We start from the raw sequence: 19,122 nt of genomic DNA on the forward strand, positions 1-19,122 counted from the left end.
TGGTTACAAAATAAAATGTTTTTTTAATGGACTGAAAAAGTAAAGTGAGTCACCTTCGTTTTTAAAGGTGAGACTTAGCAAAGGAAGGATTTGAAGCAGTTTTTTACTATTTACAAAATGTCACTTAGAGTGGAGGTGGCCACCTTCAGTAGTTGAGGCAATGTCACATGAGATGGCCATAGAAGTGTGGTTCCTGGAGCTGGCTCACAAAGGCCACAGGCTGTCCTGGGTGAGGAAGGGTTCCTCTGAGGGAGCACCAAAAAAGGCTCAGTCTTCTGTTTCTTCATATGTTGTCTCGTCAAAGGGCCTGTCCAGTAGAGGTACCAACCGATGGCGGGAATACTTCAGCTGCAATAGGTCCCCAACTTCATCTATCTCCTTTAAAGCCTAAAATACGCAAGAAAAGTAGAGGTCTGTCAGAGCCAGTAGGATGCAGGCATGCCTGGTGTTTTACTTTGCTAAAAACAATCATGGCAAGATTATCCTTCAGCAGGACTTATGTCTAGTGCATTTACAAGATCAGACTACAATACAGCTGTGGAAGGACCTGCTTTCTGAACAAGGCTTTCAAGCTCACCATGAATAATGGGTTGTGAATAGCCAGGTATGCAGAATAAAGGCTATAATTCAAAGTATGATATGCTTGGTAGAAAAAGTTATATGCACTCTGAATGCACAAAACCAACTAAAATTTGTCATCTCTCCCTTTTGTTTTTGAGATGGAGTCTCGCTCTGTTGCTCAGGCTGGAGTGCTGTGGCATCATCCGAGCTCACTGCAACCTCCACTTCCCAGGTTCAAGTGATTCTCCTGCCTCAGCCTCCAAATTAGCCAGGACTACAGGTGCCCGCCACCATGCTCAGATAATTTTTGTATTTTTAGTAGAGATGGGGTTTCACCATGTTGGCCAGACTGGTCTCAAACTCCCAACCTCAAGTGATCCACCACCTTGGCCTCCCAAAATGCTGAGATTACAGGTGTGAGCAAATGAGCCCAGCAACTTCTTTTTCTTTTTGAGACAGAGTCTTGCTCTATTACCCAGGCTGGAATACAGTGGCACCATCTCAGCTCACTGCAACCTCTGCCTCCTGCATTCAAGAGATTCTCTGCCTCAGCCTCCTGAGTAGCTGGGACTACAGGCAAGTGCTATCACGCCCAGCTAATTTTTTGTAGAGACAGGGTTTTGCCATGTTGGCCAGGCTAGACTCGAAAACTCCTGGCATCAAGTTACCACCCACCTCTGCCTCCCAAGGTGTTAGGATTACAGGCGTAAGCCACTACACTGGGCGTCTTAAAGTTCATTTTTTTAAAAAATCAGTATGTGGAGAGAGAAAACCACCAACAGTATTACTGATGTATTCCAGCACAAGAAAAAATATTCTTCATTTCGAAATGTGAAAAACATAAAGCAAATAATAGCTGAACTTCAATGCACTATCACAACAGCGGCACCGCTGAGAAGAGGTGTAAGTGAAAGCTCCATATGGAAACAATTTAAGTCTGAAATTAAGCTGGGAGAACCCATCAACCATTTATTCACCTGACCTCTGTGATAAGATTTATTAATTTAAGACAAAAGTCAAAGCCAGCCGGGCCTGGTGGCTTATGTCAGTACCCAGCACTTTGGGAGGCCCATGTGGGCGGATCACCCGAGGTCGGGAGTTTGAGATCAGCCTGACCAACATGGAGTAACCCCGTCTCTACTAAAAATACAAAATTAGCTGGGTGTGGTGGCGCATGCCTGTAATCCCAGCTACTCAGGAGGCTGAGGCAGGAGAATCGCTTGAACTCAGGAGGTGGAGGTTGCAGTGAGCCGAGATCACGCCATTGTACTCCAGCCTGGGCAACAAGAGCAAAACTCTGTTAAAAAAAAAAAAAGTCAAGGCTGAACACGGTGACTCAAGCCTGTAATCACAGCACTTTGGGAGGCCAAGGCAGGCAGATTGCTTGAGCCCAGGAGTTTGAGACCAGCCTGGGCAACATAGCAAGACCCCATCTATTTAAAAAAAAAAAAAAAAAGCCAGGCATAGTCCCAGCTACTCTGGAGGCTGAGGTGGGAAGATCCCTTGAGGCCGGGAGGTGGAGGCTGCAGTGAGCTAAGATCATTATTACTGTACTCCAGTCTGGGTGAATGAGTGAGACCCTACCTCAAAATCATAATAAGACAAAAGCACACATGACTAAGATCACAAAGGAATGATCATTTATAAACTCTTGACTTCAGAAGAATCTAGAATGTTTTCATCAATGTAGAAAAGTAATCATTAGAAAAAAAAATTCCTCAGTAGCCCAAGGGGATCTAGATTACAAGATTTCCTCTGATCCCACACCAAATATTTCAGACAAATCAGTATCATGTGAATAAAAGATGCCATTCTAAAGAGTGCTGACTCTTGTGTGGGGTGTGTGGGTATGTTAGGGACAGGGAGCCAGTACATGCATCACCATTCATTAACAAATAGTCTACACAGAACCTCTAGATCACAGGTAAGGTGGGTTCCTAGGAGAAAAACATGTATTCATTATACAGCTGAGTAACCCAATCCTCTAGGACAGCAATCCCGCCGCTCCCCTGAGCCAATATCCTTGCGCTTCCCATTTTAAAAAATAACAAAATTACAGCTTTGAGATACAATTCACATTCAACAAAATTCACTTTTAAAGTATACGATTCATTGCTTCTAAGTATATTCCGAGAATTGTGCAACTTTTGTCACTATCTAGTTTTAGAGTATTTTTATCACCCTAAAAAGCAACCCCATACTCACTCCTCCTTCCTCTCAGGCTGGCTGCCACCAATCTATTGTCTGACCCTATGGATTTTTGCCTGTTCTGGACATCTCTTATAAATGGAATCGTAAGTTACGTGGTCTTTGTTTTGCCTTCTTTCATTTAGCCTAATGTTTTCAAGGTTTATCCATGCTGTAAGGTCAAAACTTCCTTCTTCTGCATCCAGCTGACCTAGTACTGATTGTTGAAGAGACTGTTCTTTTCTCATTGACTGGTCTTGGCTCCCTTGTTGAAAATAAAGGGAGATGGCCATAGATGCTTGTACTTTATTTCTGAAATCTCAATTCTACTTCACTGGTCTATGTGTCCATCCTTATGCAAGTACTTGACTGTTGTAATTACTGTAGCTTTGTAGTAATTAGCTTTGTTTTAAAATTAAGAAGTGTGAGACCTCCCACTTTGGTTTTCCTTTTCAATACTATTTTAGCTATTCCCTCCCAGTTCCATATGAATTTGAGGACCAGCCTTTTAATTTCTGCAAAAAAGGGCTAGTGGCTTAGGGTCTCCCAGTCCATTTTTTTCTGAGAAATGTTGAACACTGGATCTGTAGGTTGCTACACTGCCATCTTAACAATATTAAATCTTCCAATCCATGAACACAGGATGTCATTCCATTTCTTTAAGACTTCTTTAATTTCTTTCAGGAAAGTTTTATAGTTTTCAATATACACATCTAAACATACAGTGTACAAGTGTAAATTAGCCAGTGGACAAGGGAAGGGCTTTCTTTTTCTTTTTCTTTTTTGAGACAGAGTCTCGCACTGTTGCCCGGGCTATGGTGCAATGGCGTGATCTCGGCTCACTGCAACCTCCGCCTCCCAGGTTCAAGCAGTTCTTCTGCCTCAGCCTCCCGAGTAGCTGGAATTACAGGCGCCTGCCACCACGCCCAGCTAATTTTTTGTATTTTTAGTAGAGATGAGGTTTCACTATGTTGGCCAGGCTGATCTCAAATGCCTGACCTCCCAAAGTGCTGGGATCACAGGCGTGAGCCACAGCACCCAGCCCGGAAAGGCTTTCTTAAGTTTATTACTAGGTATTTTATTCTTTTGAGTGTTACTGTAAAAGAAATTTTCATTTCTTCATTGCTGGTGTACAAAATCACTAATTTTTTGTGTGCTGATCTTTTACCATGCAACTTTGCTGAATTCATTTATTAGCTCTAGCTGTGCGTACGTGTGTGTGTGTGCGTGCATGTGTATTTTATAGCACTTTCTATATACAGAATCATGTCATGGGGCCCATTATTAAATGAAAATTAATTTGTATTTCATAATGGTCTAGTTCATGTTAGTTCCATAAAACATCATAAGACAAAATGACTTTAACAAATCCATGGTTTCAAAAAATGCACTTTATGCTTTAAAAACTAAATGGAAGGCAAAGCCCAACAATCCCTCAAGTGAATCCTATGAAAAGGATTAGAACTCTCAATTGGCAAACATATTTGTTGGCAACAGAAATCTCCTTAGATATCCTAGGCAGATATCCTGGTTATATCTAAATTCCTTCATGAATGTGTACAGTTCTCAGGAGTCAAAATTGTTGTCAGAAGGCGTGGATTACTGCCATAGATGCTGCTTATAGTTACATAAACTTTTTTTTTAAAGGCACGTTGAAACTCTGAGTTAACAGGTGAACATGAGAAAGAAAAAAGAAAACTCTTAAAACATCAATAGAGTAGGAGGGAAAGAAAAGCTGAAATCTCTAGGTTAAAAAAAAAAAAGCAGAAATTCACCAGTAACATTTCTGAGAAATGAGAAAAATCTATTGGAAAAATCTGACAGGCATAATCAAAATAAAGAAAAAAAGATACAATATCAAAAAGCCAAATCTAACTGGATATTGTCAGAATGTGATTAAGAACAGGCTCACGACACTGTGCCGATAGTTAACAATACTGTATTCTACATGGAAAAATTTGGTAAGAGGATAGATCTCATGTGAAGTGTTCTTAGCACAATTCTGTTTTTTAAAAGGGAATACACTTATAGTCATAGAAATTTTGCTGTGTAGAAATAGAGAAAAAGTCAAAAATCTTTGGCTATTCAGGAATATAAAATGTCCATCAAATTGTTATAATGAACTTTTATAAAGAAGCATTCATAATGTTCTTTATTAGTAGCTCTTGCCAGGCGGTGGCTCACACCTGCAATCCCAGCACTTTGGGAGGCTGAGGCGGGCCGATCACCTGTGGTTGGGAGTTTGAGACCAGCCTGACCAACACGGAGAAACCCTGTCTGTACTAAAAATACAAAACTAGCTGGGTGTGGTGGCACATGCCTGTAATCCCAGCTACTCGAGAGGCTGAGGCAGGAGAATTGCTTGAACCCAGGAGGTGGAGGATGTAGTGAGCTGAGATTGCACCATTGTACTCTAGCCTGGGCAACAAGAGTGAAACTCTGTCTCAAAAAAGAAAAAAAAGAAAAAAAAAAAGTAGTAGCTTTCTAACTCATTAATAGATATTTCTAGCAACCAATTTTATGCAAAAGTCATGTTCTAAAACTTTATAAACTCCCAGAGGGCAATACTGATTTAAACTCTGCAATCTTAGATTTGAAACAATAACATATTAAGAGAATATAGAGCGATGAGAATATATTGAGATCATAAATAATTAAGCTCAGTAATAATGATCCCCAACTAGATGCCTGGCAGTGTGGTGGGTGCTGGGATATAGAATGAGTAAAACAGATTTGTTCCTATCCTCAATATTTATCTAATGGAGAAGACTGCTATTAAGTAATTATAAGTGTGAAGAATTTAGTAAGGGAGAATCTCAGGATTCCAAGGGAACACAGAGCAAGAAGGAGTGGGGCATCCCTAAGCAATTTTCCTTTAAGTGGAGATGTGAAGAATGAGTGGCAGTCAGCCAGGCAGAGGGGAGAGAAAGCTCAAGAGAGAAAATTTTAGACAGAACAACATACGAGAAAGCTTAGTGTAGAAATAGGTAGAGTGGAGGGAGAACTGTAGAGTCCATAGTGAGGGAGACAGTGGAGCAAGACAAAGCCGGAAAATTCTCCAGAGCTCTGATGATTCTGGTGACAGTTTTTTTGTAAAGGCCAACGTTTTCAGTAGCACTGTCACCTCCTCTGTCTTACTGGTAAATATCTTAGGTGCTCACAAGAACATCAAGGTCAATATATTATGAATTTCATCTAATATACAGGCCTTTTTAATAAAAGGCATATTTATATCAAGGGGAAAGTGCCTACTTACAGTATCAAGTATTTCTTTGGTATGAGCTGCTGACAGGCAAAACCTGGCTCTGGACTCAATAATTGGGGTGGCAGGAAATCCAACCACAACGACACCGATGTTCCGCTTCAGCATCTCCCGTCCAAAGGCGCTGCAAAGGGGAAAACAAGAAACAGAAACCAGGAGGAGTAAGAAAGCACTCATTACAGACGACTTGCTGTCCTCAGTGATTTAAACTTTTTGGTGATGCAGGCATTGGAGACTTCTAATAAGAGCTTCTTTTAACTCCTTTTAAAGTTAAAATTGATAGCTCACAAATACTTTTAAAGTCAATCCTGAGGAAGTCTTCTATATGGTGTCCTTCACAAAACTGAAATAACCAGCCTGGGCAACATGGCGAAATCCCGTCTCTACCAAAAATACAAAAATTAGCTGAGTGCGGTGGCATGCACCTGTAGTCCTAGCTACTCAGGAGGCTGAGGCATGAGCATCTCTTGAAGCCAGGAGGCAGAAGCTGTAGTGAGCCAAGATCACACCACTGAGCCTGAGCGACAGCCTGAGCAACGGAGCAAGATTCTGTCTCAAAAAACAAACAAACAAACAAAAAAACAGTGTCCCTGATACATAATAGTGGTTCAGAGGCTTCAAAATGAACCTGCATTTAATTAAAATCTGGTCCTTGAAATGTTAAGCTTGGCAGTTTAACATGATTCCTCAAATTCTGAGGATTCTGCAGCTGTGGGGATCTGCTATAACATGGCACATCTTTTCTTCTAGCAGAATGGCTGACTGGCATGACCTCTCCAGATCACGCATTTCTTTGATTGTCTTGGGAACAACACTGCTTCAGAATTCAGGGCTTCCTTTGGTGTCTGTAAGGCCAGTTCACCCGCTGGCTTCAACCGATTACTCAGACCACACAATTCGTGTTTCACAATCCCCCACCCTTACCAGAAGCCAAACGGGAGGCCTCTGGCCTTACTCCACATCTGTGTCTTGTCTAAATAACACATTCTAACTTTTATTTAATTTTGTCTACTAAATTATTTTATTTTATTATTTTTTTTTTTTAGTCTCTCACTGTCGCCAGGTTGGAGTGCAGTGGTGCGATCTCGGCTCACCACAACCTCCACCTCCCGGCTTCTAGCAATTCTCCTGCCTCAGCCTCCCGAATAGCTGGGATTACAGGTGTGCGCCACCACACCCAGATAATTTTTGTATTTTTAGTAGAGACGGGGTTTCACCATGTTGGCCAGGATGCTCTTGATCTCCTGACCTTGTGAGCCACTGCACCAGGCCCCAATTATGTTGTTCTTTGTCTTTTCCTCTTGTTGACCTCCCTTATGTTTTAACTTCTCCTTTAAGCTATTTACAGCGTTTGTTTGAGAATTAAAAAATCTGGCCGGGCCAGTGGCTCGTGCCTGTAATCCCAGCATTTTGGGAGGCCGAGCTGGGCAGATCACCTGAGGTCAGGAGTTGGAGACTGGCCTGGCCAACATGGTGAAACTCCATCTCCGCTAAAAAATACAAAGATTAGCCAGGTGTGGTGGCACACATCTGTAACCCAGCTACTGGGGAGGCTGAAGCACAAGATTTGCTTGAACCCAGGAGGTGGAGGCTGCAGTAAGCCAAGATTGCGCCACTGCACTCCAGCCTGGGCAATAGAGATCCTGCACATTTGGCATTACATTAATGCCAGCTTTTCAGCCTTTTCTCACTCTCTGTAGTACCAGTACACCTTCCTCAACACACCTCCTTTGTGTCAGCATGAACCTGGGTGCCCTGTAACTTCAGCACAGGCTCCCAAACTGTCTAGTGCCTTATTCTAATTCTTCTTCACCTTCTCTAACTCTTTCCTAATTCAAGTATACACAGTCAGTTGCACCTATATAGAATAAAGGAGACACAGCCTTCTTTAAAGAGAGAGCTCTAAACTGAGTCCTTTGGATCTGATAACTCTTCGTGTTTGTTTATGAGAATTCCACCTAAAGAAGAATGAAGAAAATCCTTCTCCATATCCCCTCTGAAGCCATAATACTAACTACCCATATGACTTCATGTTGAAACCCGAATTCCTCTTTTTCTCTCAGGGAGCACCTTTTCCTTACTTCCCTTTCATTTTCTTTGAATCACATCACTTCCAGGCTCCCTGATTTAATTTCCTCTCCCGTATTCACTTCAGTAAACACTTACTGAGTGTCGGAGACTGTGGTGGACACGGGGGATTCAAAAATTTGTAAAAATTGCTCCTTCAATGAGTTCAAACTGGAGAAATGCTTTAAGATCCAGCTCAAAACTCACCCATCCAATAAGATGTGCCTTTCTTACTGAGCTTGTACTCAGCAGGTCACTCCTTTATTCTACATCTTCAGGGCCACTTTGCATATAATAAAATTTGTTCAGTATAATTACTGTTCATTTGCTTTTCAAATATCTTCTGGTTTCATTATATATCTGGACTTCTCAAATACATTGAAAGCTATCGTAGGGCAAGATTTTCCATTATGTATGCCTCGTACAAACAAAAGAAGCTGGTGTAATCTGCACACCTGGCAAGTATCCAGTAATACACTCTGATAAAACCTCTCTGACCTCATGGCCCATTGCTCCCCGTGGGGCACTGTGCTCCAATTCTAGGGACTTCTTTGCTACTCTTAGGTCACCTAAGCAAGCTCGCTCCTGCACTGTGGCCTTTGCACAGATGCTTCTTTCTCCAATGATTAACTGTCAGCTCCTTCAAATCTTCGCTCAGATGTCACTTTTCCTTCCCATGGAGGCTTACTTACCCTGACCACGCTATTTAGTAGTGTTATCTGCCCGCCCACAGGGCACTCTCAACTCCCCATATAGGTCCTGCTCTATTTTTTTCCATAGCACTTGACACCTTCTAACATAGTACACAGTTCATTTATTATGTCTGTCTGACTGTTGCCCCCTACTAGACTGTAAGCTCCACAAGGACAGAGATGTTTGTATTTTATTCACTGAGCTATCCCAGGCCCCTAGAGAGTACATGAAACTCAATGTTTAATGAAAGAAGAACAAATTAACATACCTAACAATTTGGAATTCACTATTTGATCTATGGCATATGTACCAAATGAAAGTTAACACAATAAGGACAAGACCATTTTCCCTAACAAAATACATAAGCCCTAGTCTCACATCACAGATAAGTATAAGGACAGACTAGTCTGTGATCTGCAACAAAACATACCCAATTTTGGCAGGCATGTAGAGCATCAAAGGCACTACTGGAGAGTCTTCATTTCCATAGATGATGAAGCCCATCTCTTTCAGGCGTCTCCTGAAATACCTGGTGTTTTCAGCTAACTGTTGTACACACTCTTTACCTGGAAAGTCATGGTGAGAGAAAACAAAATAATATTAAGTAAAAAGGAATGGAAAAAAAGACAGCAATCTCCTCTATCTCCATTCTACCTAATCAGTTCTGTTTCGTTTTTTTTCCATTTCACCATAAAATATTTTACACAGTAAACTGAAAGGACTATAACTGTAAAATGTCTCATTTTGTATTCTGTCATTCTACCTGTTAACAGCAGAAGTTATAATTATGTAAAAAACGTTTAATGGAGCATTAGCGTCCTCAAAGAATTTCAGCCATAACCCCTCACTGAGCACTCCACAAATCCCTTGACAGTAGCGGGGTATTTATGATTATCTTCATATGATAGGTCGGGAGACTCTCACCAAGGTGGTGACATGCCTACAGTTGCACAACAGTGTGTGCCACATTATAAGTAGCAAGTGGCACAGCTTCAACTAGAATTTACGTCTTCTAACTTTAAGATTCATTCCAATCAACTGTGATGCAAATGAATTTTACACATGAGACCAGAGATGAAGCGATTTAGGCCCTCAAATTTTCATCTTCTGAGTTTCATTTTGTTGTTTCCTTACAATTCTTTTTTCTTTTTTTTTTTGAGATGGCATCTCGCTCTGTTGCCCAGGCTGGAGTACAACGACATGATCTCAGCTCACTGCAATCTCTGCTTCCCAGGTTCAAGCGATTCTCCTGTCTCAGCTTCCTGAATAGCTGGGGTTACAGGCGCACACTACCACTTCCAGCTAATTTTTGTATTTTTAGTAGAGAGAGGGTTTCGCCATGCTGGCCAGGCTGGTCTCGAACGCTTAACCTCAAGTGATCCGCCCACCCTGGACTCCCAAAGTGCTGGGATTATAGACGTGAGCCACCGCGCCCAGCCTGTTTCCTTAAAATTCTTACCAGACAGCAGTAGCATATCTGTAATAGTATAAAATCATATCTTTAATCCTATTGTGCTCATCTTCCCTAAAACACAAATGGATTAAAATGCACATTTCTGTAATTGCGAACTGACTAAATAATTGGGCAGGTTTTGACATTATGGTAAGTCAATCTTTGAAAAGATATCCAAATAATTGTTCTGTTATACAGAGCAATGCAATAAATTTAAAAGATCCACTTGTAAAAGGCTAAGAACTATTTTAGAATCTTCTCAACCATAAATACTCATGAATAAAAAAGGCTGCAGTAATTTTCATATATAGATTATAAAATCAGCAATTTTTTTTTCTTTTTTGAGACGGAGTCTTGCTCTGTCGCCCAGGCTGGAGTGCAGTGGCGCAATCTTGGCTCACTGCAAGTTCCACCTCCCGGGTTTACGCCATTCTCCTGCCTCAGCCTTCCAAGTAGCTGGGACTACAGGCGCCCGCCACCTCGCCCGGCTAATTTTTTGTATTTTTAGTAGAGACGGGGTTTTACCGTGTTAGCCAGGATGGTCTCGATCTCCTGACCTTGTGATCTGCCCACCTCGGCCTGCTAAAGTGCTGGGATTACAGGCGTGAGCCACCACGCCCGGCCAAAGTTCTTATTTTTAAAAATCCAAACATGACACATAAGTTCTTATGACAAATTAACCAGACATACAGATAGCTAACAAATGTCCTTAGAATTGGAATAGTAACATATCCATCATTCATGGGAAGCTACTCTAGATAAGCTGGCCACAAATAAGTCAAAATTAATACTCTTTATGCAGATAATTTCAAGTTGATCAGAGAAAAACACTCAAGCTTAGACTAGCCTCGTGTGAACACTGAAGAGCATCATTTATGTCATCATTTAAGTTACAAAGAAGAAAGCAGACGTTAAAGTGTGTTACATTTAAGTATGTTGGGAACTGATGAGCCAAGTACCCTAATTTCCCCCTAGAAATATCAATACATGCTTAATCTGCATTTAGAAGATGAGACTCCTTTCAGTCATGGAGTACCAGAGACTGGATTTACCTTCCTGCTGTAAACAATAGGAAACTGGACAAAGTACATAAACAATGACTTCTAGACACTGAGCCACGGGGAGGGCCAGACTGCGTTGACTGAAGGCAGGCCACAGGCTGCTGCACAGGGAAGGAGGGCCCAGTCTTGCCAGCTGAGGACATCTGAGATTGGAGTGGAGAGCTGTCAGTTGAGATCAGAGCTGGGGGCGCTGTGGGGGCTAGAATTTGCTGGGCAGTGTACAGGAGCAGGGAGCGGGGGTGTGATGAGAGTGCTTTAGGGATCTGCAGAGGGGTCCCTTTGAACTTTGGGAAGAGTACTGATTTGTAAACACACGAAAAGAAGCTAGCAGAGGCTGGGGAAAAGATCCATCAGAAAGCAATAGGCCAAAGAATTTCTGCACTCACATGGAGCTGGGAATAGTTTGTATTTTTATCCACCAAAATGTAAAGATCTTATAATATGTGGGTTATCTAACAGAGTCCTCAGAAGGGGACTCCACTCCTATCACCTTAGTAGTGGAGATAAATTAACCCTAGACTAAAAATTGGTCTGAACCACCCTAACCTTAAAAGCAAGCCTTGCAAGGAACCTGTTGATTCCAGGAACAAAGTCCAATATTACCTAAAGGAAAACAACAAGATATAGAACCTACCAATGTAAAATTAACAATGTCCAACATATAATTTTAAAATTCTAGGCATTCAAAGAAACAGGAAAATATGATGTACAACCAGCGGAAAAGTCAGTTAATAAAAACCGACCAGAAATAACAGTGTTAGCAGATACGGATGTTAAAGGCCATTATAAATATGATCTATATGTTCAAAAAGGTAAAAGAAACATGAGGAGAGAAATATATAAAAAGGAACAAATGATTACTACGGCAACAATGCTGATGAATCTCAAAACTTATATAACGTTCATTGAAATAACCCAGATGTGAGACTGCACACTGTATGAATTTGTTTGTATGAAACTCTAAAAAGACATACTATAATGACAGAAAACAGATTCATGGTTGCCAGAAAGTATGGGAAGGGGGCTAATAGCAAAGGGGCAGGAGGGAACTTTCAGGAGAGATGATGAAAATATTCTAACCTTGATTGTGGCATGGTTATAAGATTGGATACATGGGGCTGGGCGCAGTGACTCACGCCTGTAATGCCAGCACTTTGGGAGGCCGAGGCAGGTGGATCATCTGAGCTCAGGACTTCGAGACCAGCCTGGCCAATGTGGCAAAAACCCATCTCTACTAAAAGCGCAAAAATTAGCCAGGTGTGGTGGCGGGTGCCTGTAATCCCAGCTACTAGGGAGGTTGAGGCAGGAGAATTGCTTGAACCTGGGTGGTGGAGGTTGCAGTAAGCTGAGATCGCCCCACTGCACTCCAGTCTGGGTGACAGAGGGAGACTCTGTCTCAAATAAAATAAAATAAAATAAATAAAATATAAAAAGACTGGATATATGTCAAAACTCATGGAATTTATTAGTTTAGTGTACATTAATTTTTTCTGCATCCAACTGACCATTTTGCAACTCACCACTTTTTTTTTTCCTTTTCTTTTTTGAGACAAGGTCTTACCATGTCACCCAGGCTGGAGGGCAGGGGCACAATCTTGACTCACTGCAACCTCTGTCTCCTGGGCTCAAGGGATCCTTCCGCCTTACTCTCCCGAAGCTAAGACTACAGGTGTGCATCAACACGCCCAGCTAATTTTTTGTTTTATTTTTTGTAGAGATGAAATTTCACCATTGTTACCTAGGCTGGTCTGGATGTCCTGGGCTCAAGTGATCCACCTGCCTGACCTCCCAAAGTGCTGGGATTACAGGTGTGAGCCACCATGCCACCCAGCCACCACCTTTTAAAAAATCACAAACCTTTTAGCTATCTAATCACAAATTAACTAGCCTCTGTTAAAAAAAAAAAAAAAGTTTTTTCAAACTAAAAATGGAACTACCATACAATCCAGCAATCCCACTACTGCTGTTTATACAAATAAAAGGAAATCAGTGTATCAAAGGGATATGTGCACAGCTACATTTACTGCAACACTATTCACAATAGCCACGATACGGAATCAATCTAAGTATCAGCAGATGAATGGATAAAGAAAATGTGGCGATACACACAATGGAATACTATACAGCCATGAAAAGAATGAAATGCTGCCATTTGCGCAACATGGATGGCACTGAAGGTCATGATGTTAAGCGAAATGAGCCAGGCATGGAAAGACACATGTCGCATGTTCTAACTCATGTGGGAGCTAAAAAAGTTGATCTCGCGGAGGTAGAGAGTAGAACAGTGGTTACCAGAGGCTGGGAAGGGTAGGGAAAGGGGGATTGAAGAGAGGTTGGTTAATGGGTACAAACGTATAGTTAAATAGGAGGAATAAATTATAGCATTTGATAGCACAGGATGACTACAGTTAACAATAGTTTACCGTGTATTTCAAAATAGCTAGAAGAGCTGAAATGTTCTAAACACAAAGAAATAATAAATGTTTGAGGTGATGCATATCCTAAGTACTTGATTTGATCAGAGTATTTGATACTGTATGCATGTATCAAAATATCATATGTACCCCATAAATATTATTATGTAGCAATTTTTAAAAAAGGAAAGCCAGGCACAGTGGTGTGATTCTGGCTACTTGGGTGGCTGAGGCAGGAGGATCTCTGGAGTCAGAAGTTCGGTGCTGTAGTGAGCTATGATTGCACCTGTTAACAGCCACTGCACTCCAGCCTTGGTAACATAGTGAGACTCTTGTCACTTACGAAAAATTAGCCAGGCACACTGGCTCATGCCTGTAATCCCAGCACTTTGGGAGGCCAAGGTGGGTGGATCACCTGAGGTCAGGAGTTTGAGACTAGCCTGACCAAATGGAGAAGTTCCATGTCTACTAAAAATACAAAATTAGCCAGGCATGGTGGCACACGCTTGTAATCCCAGCTACTCGGGAGGCTGAGGCAGGAGAATCGCTTGAATCTGGTAGGCAAAGGTTGCCGTGAGCTGAGATCACGCCATTGTACTCCAGCCTGGGCAATAAGAGCAAAACTCCATCTCGGAAAAAAAAAAAAGAAAAATTTAAAAAAATTTAAAAAGGGTTGGGCTCGGTGGCTCATGCCTGTAATCCCAGCACTTTGGGAGGCTGAGGCGGGCAGATCACGAGGTCAGGAGATTGAGACCATCCTGGCTAACATGGTGAAACCCCGTCTCTACTAAAAATACAAAAACAAAATTAGCTGGGCGTGGTGGCGGGTGCCTGTAGCCCCAGCTACTTGGGAGGCTGAGGCGAGAGAATGGCGTGAACCCAGGAGGCGGAGCTTGCAGTGAGCCGAGATTATGCCACTGCACTCCAGCCTGGGTGACAGAGTGAGACTCCATCTCAAGTAAGTAAGTAAGTAAGTAAGTAAGTAAATAAATAAATAAATAAATAAATAAAGTGGTCTGTTATCCTTTAAAATTGCTAGGCTGAACCATCAAACTGCCAATATGCTACCATTTTTGACCTTAAAACAGGCAATTTCTTATAGTTTAACCTATTAATTTCAAAGAGAGTAACAGGAAAATAAAAGTAGTAAAATAAATGTAGACAAATCAGTAAGCCCTGGCATTTACACATGTTAGAAAATAGTTATCTCTTGCTTTTGAAGTGAAACTGAATCTTAACAGACAACACAGTTACCTACTTTGACTTGAATATCATATAAAATACCAGTTAATATTTATGCAAGAAGACCAATTGCTATTTAACGCCAATCTAGTAGCTCAGTCCTAATGATTTTTCACCGCAGAGTTTCAGCAAGTATCTGGTCTAATACAGACTTGAAACAAAGAAGAAAGTTTCGCATTGTTTAAAAAAAATACTAACTCTTAAAAGGTTTTTATCTTTGGCTCAGAAAGAACACAGATGGAAATATAAGAGGTCAGAATTCTTTCCTACTTTTCAAACATAAATCTTTACTTTTAAGGGTGATAAAAAGCATAAAAGCAATTTGGAGGAGAAAAATCTGTACTGACTCTTGAACTTTACAAATAAACTTCACTGTGTGGCTGTCCTTTTGGACTTCTTCAATATGGTTTGTTAGAATAAAACTATTTTTAGGAACTCTACTGTAAAAAATCTACAGCTTGGCATGGAAGAGAAAGAGAAAAGTAAATATGTAGTTAATTTCTTAGAAAATGCAGATAACCTTAATAGGTCATTTTTAGGCTTCAACCTCTTTACAATAAATTTTATTCTCAGGAAGGAAGGAACAGATATAAAAGATCAATAGGCTGTAACAGCATCATTAGATTATTTAGTTCTTTTTTTTTTTTTTCCGACAGAGTCTCACTCTGTCACCCAGGCTGGAGTGCAGTGGCGTGCTCTTGGCTCACTGCCAGCTCCACCTTCCGGGTTCATGACATTCTCCTGCCTCGGCCTCCTGAGTAGCTGGGACTACAGGAATCCACCACCACACCTGGCTAATTTTCTGTATTTTTAGTAGAGATGGGGTTTCACCGTGTTAGCCAGGATGGTCTCAATCTCCTGACCTCATGATCCATCCACCTCGGCCTCCCAAAGTGCTAAGATTACAGGTGTGAGCCACCACGCCCGGCCTCTTTTTTTTTTTTTTTTTAAATTGAGACGGAGTGTCACTCTGTTGCCCAGGCTGGAGTGCAGTGGTGTGATCTCAGCTCACTGCAATCTCTGCCTCCCAGGCTCAAGCGATTCTCCTGCCTCAGCTTCCTGAGTAGCCGGGATTACAGGCACACACCACCATGCCTGGCTAATTTTTTGTATTTTTAGTAGAGACAGGGCTTCACTTTGTTGGCCAGGCTGGTCTTGAACTCCTGACATCAAGTGATCCATCGCATCCGGCCTAGATTTAGTTATTTTAAGGAACTAGAAGGCCTTAAAAAGGATGGAGGGTAGAGGTTGAAGGAGCACCACAATTATCTACCTACTGGTCACCACTAGATATTGATAACCTTCAATCACGTTTACAAAACAGAGTTAGATTTAGAGAACTATCTTTATTAATCACTGCCAAACAGATTTAAGGTGTAGCCATTCCATTTCAGTTATTTTTAAAAGGAATATTTTATCAAGTCTTAATCCCAATTTCTCAAGATTCTCAGCCATGCATATAATCTTAAGGTTAGAAGGAACTACTATAGTATTACTGAAATAAACTCCATACGCCCTCCTAGATAGGTATCACTTAGAACAGACAGTGTTCTATAAATTTTCTGTATGCTCAAAACTGTTTTTGTTTTTTTTTGTTTTTTTGGAAACCAGGAAAAGATCCATGTAATAAAGTTAAGAGATATAAAGGCAGCAGACATTTTTGTCTTAAACTAGTACTATTTAGCATTATACTTCAAAGAATAGAGCGTGTACTCACCTGCTTAAGTAGTAATATGATTTCCAGTTTAGCTGATGAGCTTTTATACAACTTATACCATAACCAACAAAAACATGTTTGAGCCTGCAGCTTCAAAAATAACATTTCTGGTGTTAACTGAAATCTTTCAAAATAAAGGACACAAATATTAAGGATGTTCACCAGAGCTGATCCCCTAACTCATATTATACTTCATTACACAGCTCCTGATCTTAGATTTTCTGAATATGCTGATATCATCTGTCTTCCAGAGGAAAAATAAAATCACTGCTACTCCTCCAACTTACACTTTCCAATTAATTACGGTGCACTGAAAGAGTTAGAAATTGAAGAACTTCCCCGTCCCTCTTTTCTTCTTCTATTTTTTTTTGAGATGGAGTTTCGCTCTTGTTGCCCAGACAGGAGTGCAACGGCGCAATCTCGGCTCACTGCAACCTCTGCCTCCTGGGTTCAGGCAATTCTCCTGCCTCAGCCTCCCAAGTAGCTGGGATTACAGGCATGCACCACCACGCCTGGCTAATTTTGTATTTTTAGTAGAGATGGGGTTTCTCCATGTTGGTCAGGCTGGTCTCAAACTCCTGACCTCAAGTGATCTGCCCACCTCAGGTGATCTGCCCGCCTCAGCCTCCCAAAGTGCTGGGATTACAGGCGTGAGCCACGACACCCAGCACCCCCACTTTTCTTCTTAAAGGTTATATTCTCAAAGCAGGTAAAAGTTTTCTATACCAGTTCAGGGTCCCACAAACAGATAGCTCCAAGAATGGTTTCAATTAGTTTTCAGCATTAACTAGGAATTACAGACATAAAGCAGACTAAAATATGGAAAAATATTACCCATCATCTAGCTCTAATATATAATGTAATAGCAAACCGAGGCTGTTTCATATCTCTCTCATTTAATAATTTATTATAAGAAGTGAAGCTAACTGTCAACCTTTTACTTTAACCATCTGTTTCAAAGGTCTTAGTCTCACTCTTGTCGCCCAGGCTGGTGTGCAATGGTGCGATCTCAGCTCACTGCAACCTCTGCCTCCCGGGTTCAAGAGATTCTCCTGCCTCAGCCCCCTGAATAGCTGAGATTACAGGCGCCCGCCACCACACCCAGCTAATTTTTTTGTATTTTTTAGTAGAGACGGGGTTTCACCATGCTGGCCAGACTGGTCTGGAACTCCTGACCTCAAGTGATCCGCCTGCCTCAGCCTCCCAAAATGCTGGGATTACAGGCATGAGTCACCGTGCCCAGACTTATTTTTGTTATTTAGAATTATATACCTTTTCTCATATTTTACTTTGGTTGGATTATACTATAGAGACAGAAGGAACACATTTCATTCCTGTGATGTTTCTCTTTGAAAACATTTTTTTTTTTTTTTTTTTTTTTACAAATATGCCTTTTCTAGGACAGTTGAAACCAGGACATGACAAAGTATGTAGAAATACACTTACATAACCTTGATGTTTAACTTCGCCTGTGTTGTGAGTGTGTCCATATTGAAATCTAAAACTGGAACTTATATCTTAAAGACCTCTTATACAAGTGTTTATAACATCAGATAAGTCAAAGCAAACTATATTTTCAAAGGCTATTACCAAAGTAATTATGGAAGGTCTTAGTACCGACTCCCTTTAAGCAAAGTGAGTAAAGAAAATAGAAAGCACAGTACTAGGCCCAATTAATGTTTGCTCTTTTCACTTTTTCCAGGAAAGCAATTTCTTTTCTTTTCTTTTTTTTTGCAACAGAGTCACTCTGTCGCCCAGGCTGGAGTGCAGTGGTGCAATGTTCACCCACCACAACCTCCATCTCCTGGATTCAAGAGATTCTCGTGCCTCAGCCTCCCACGTAGCTGGGATTACAGATGTGTACCACCATGCCTGGCTAATTTTTTATTTTTGGTAGAGATGGGTTTTCACCATGTTGGCTAGGCTGGTCTCAAACTCCTGGGCTAATGTGATCCATCTGTCTTGGCCTCCCAAAGTTCTGGGATTATAGGCGTGAGCCACCTTGCCTGGCCCAGTAAAGCAATTTCTAAACAGGGGACTATTACATTTTGCTTTGGTTACTACATCTCTAAATATTACTAAGTCAACTACTAGCCTGCCTTATCTCCTGATAAGATGGTACTTTATAGTCTATCATAAACAAAAGAATATGTTGATTTATATTAATTTAAATTAAGCATTCTTTTGCATTTATGGTGCTACAGCTAACTCCACAAGTTAGAACAACAGCTTAATCTCATCTTAACCACAGGATCCTTTTTTTTTTTTTTTCTAATTTTATTTATTTATTTATTTTGAGATGGAGTCTTGCTCTGCTGCCCAGACTGGAGTACAGTGGCATGATCTCAGTTCACTGCAACCTCCACCTCCCGGGTTCAAAGCGATTCTCGTGCCTCAGCCTCCTGAGTAGCTGGGATTACAGGTGCACGCCACCAGGCTTGGCTAATTTTTGTATTTTTAGTAGA

At 41.2% G+C, this 19,122-nt stretch overlaps 1 protein-coding gene across 1 annotated transcript in view; it reads right to left on the reverse strand.

Moving 5' to 3' along the window:
* SPTLC2 (serine palmitoyltransferase long chain base subunit 2) overlaps window positions 1-19,122 on the reverse strand; it is a 105,345-nt gene continuing 86,223 nt past the window's right edge. Inside the window, exons 10-12 of the mRNA XM_010382725.2 lie at window positions 9,201-9,336; window positions 6,005-6,134; window positions 1-387 (exon numbers count right to left, since the gene is read on the reverse strand). Of these exons, the coding sequence (XP_010381027.1) occupies window positions 268-387; window positions 6,005-6,134; window positions 9,201-9,336 (386 nt within the window). The 3' untranslated portion in view covers window positions 1-267. The remainder of the gene's footprint in view (window positions 388-6,004; window positions 6,135-9,200; window positions 9,337-19,122) is intronic.

This window comes from Rhinopithecus roxellana, chromosome 5 (genome assembly GCF_007565055.1).
Source record: "Rhinopithecus roxellana isolate Shanxi Qingling chromosome 5, ASM756505v1, whole genome shotgun sequence".
Taxonomy (NCBI): domain Eukaryota; kingdom Metazoa; phylum Chordata; class Mammalia; order Primates; family Cercopithecidae; genus Rhinopithecus; species Rhinopithecus roxellana.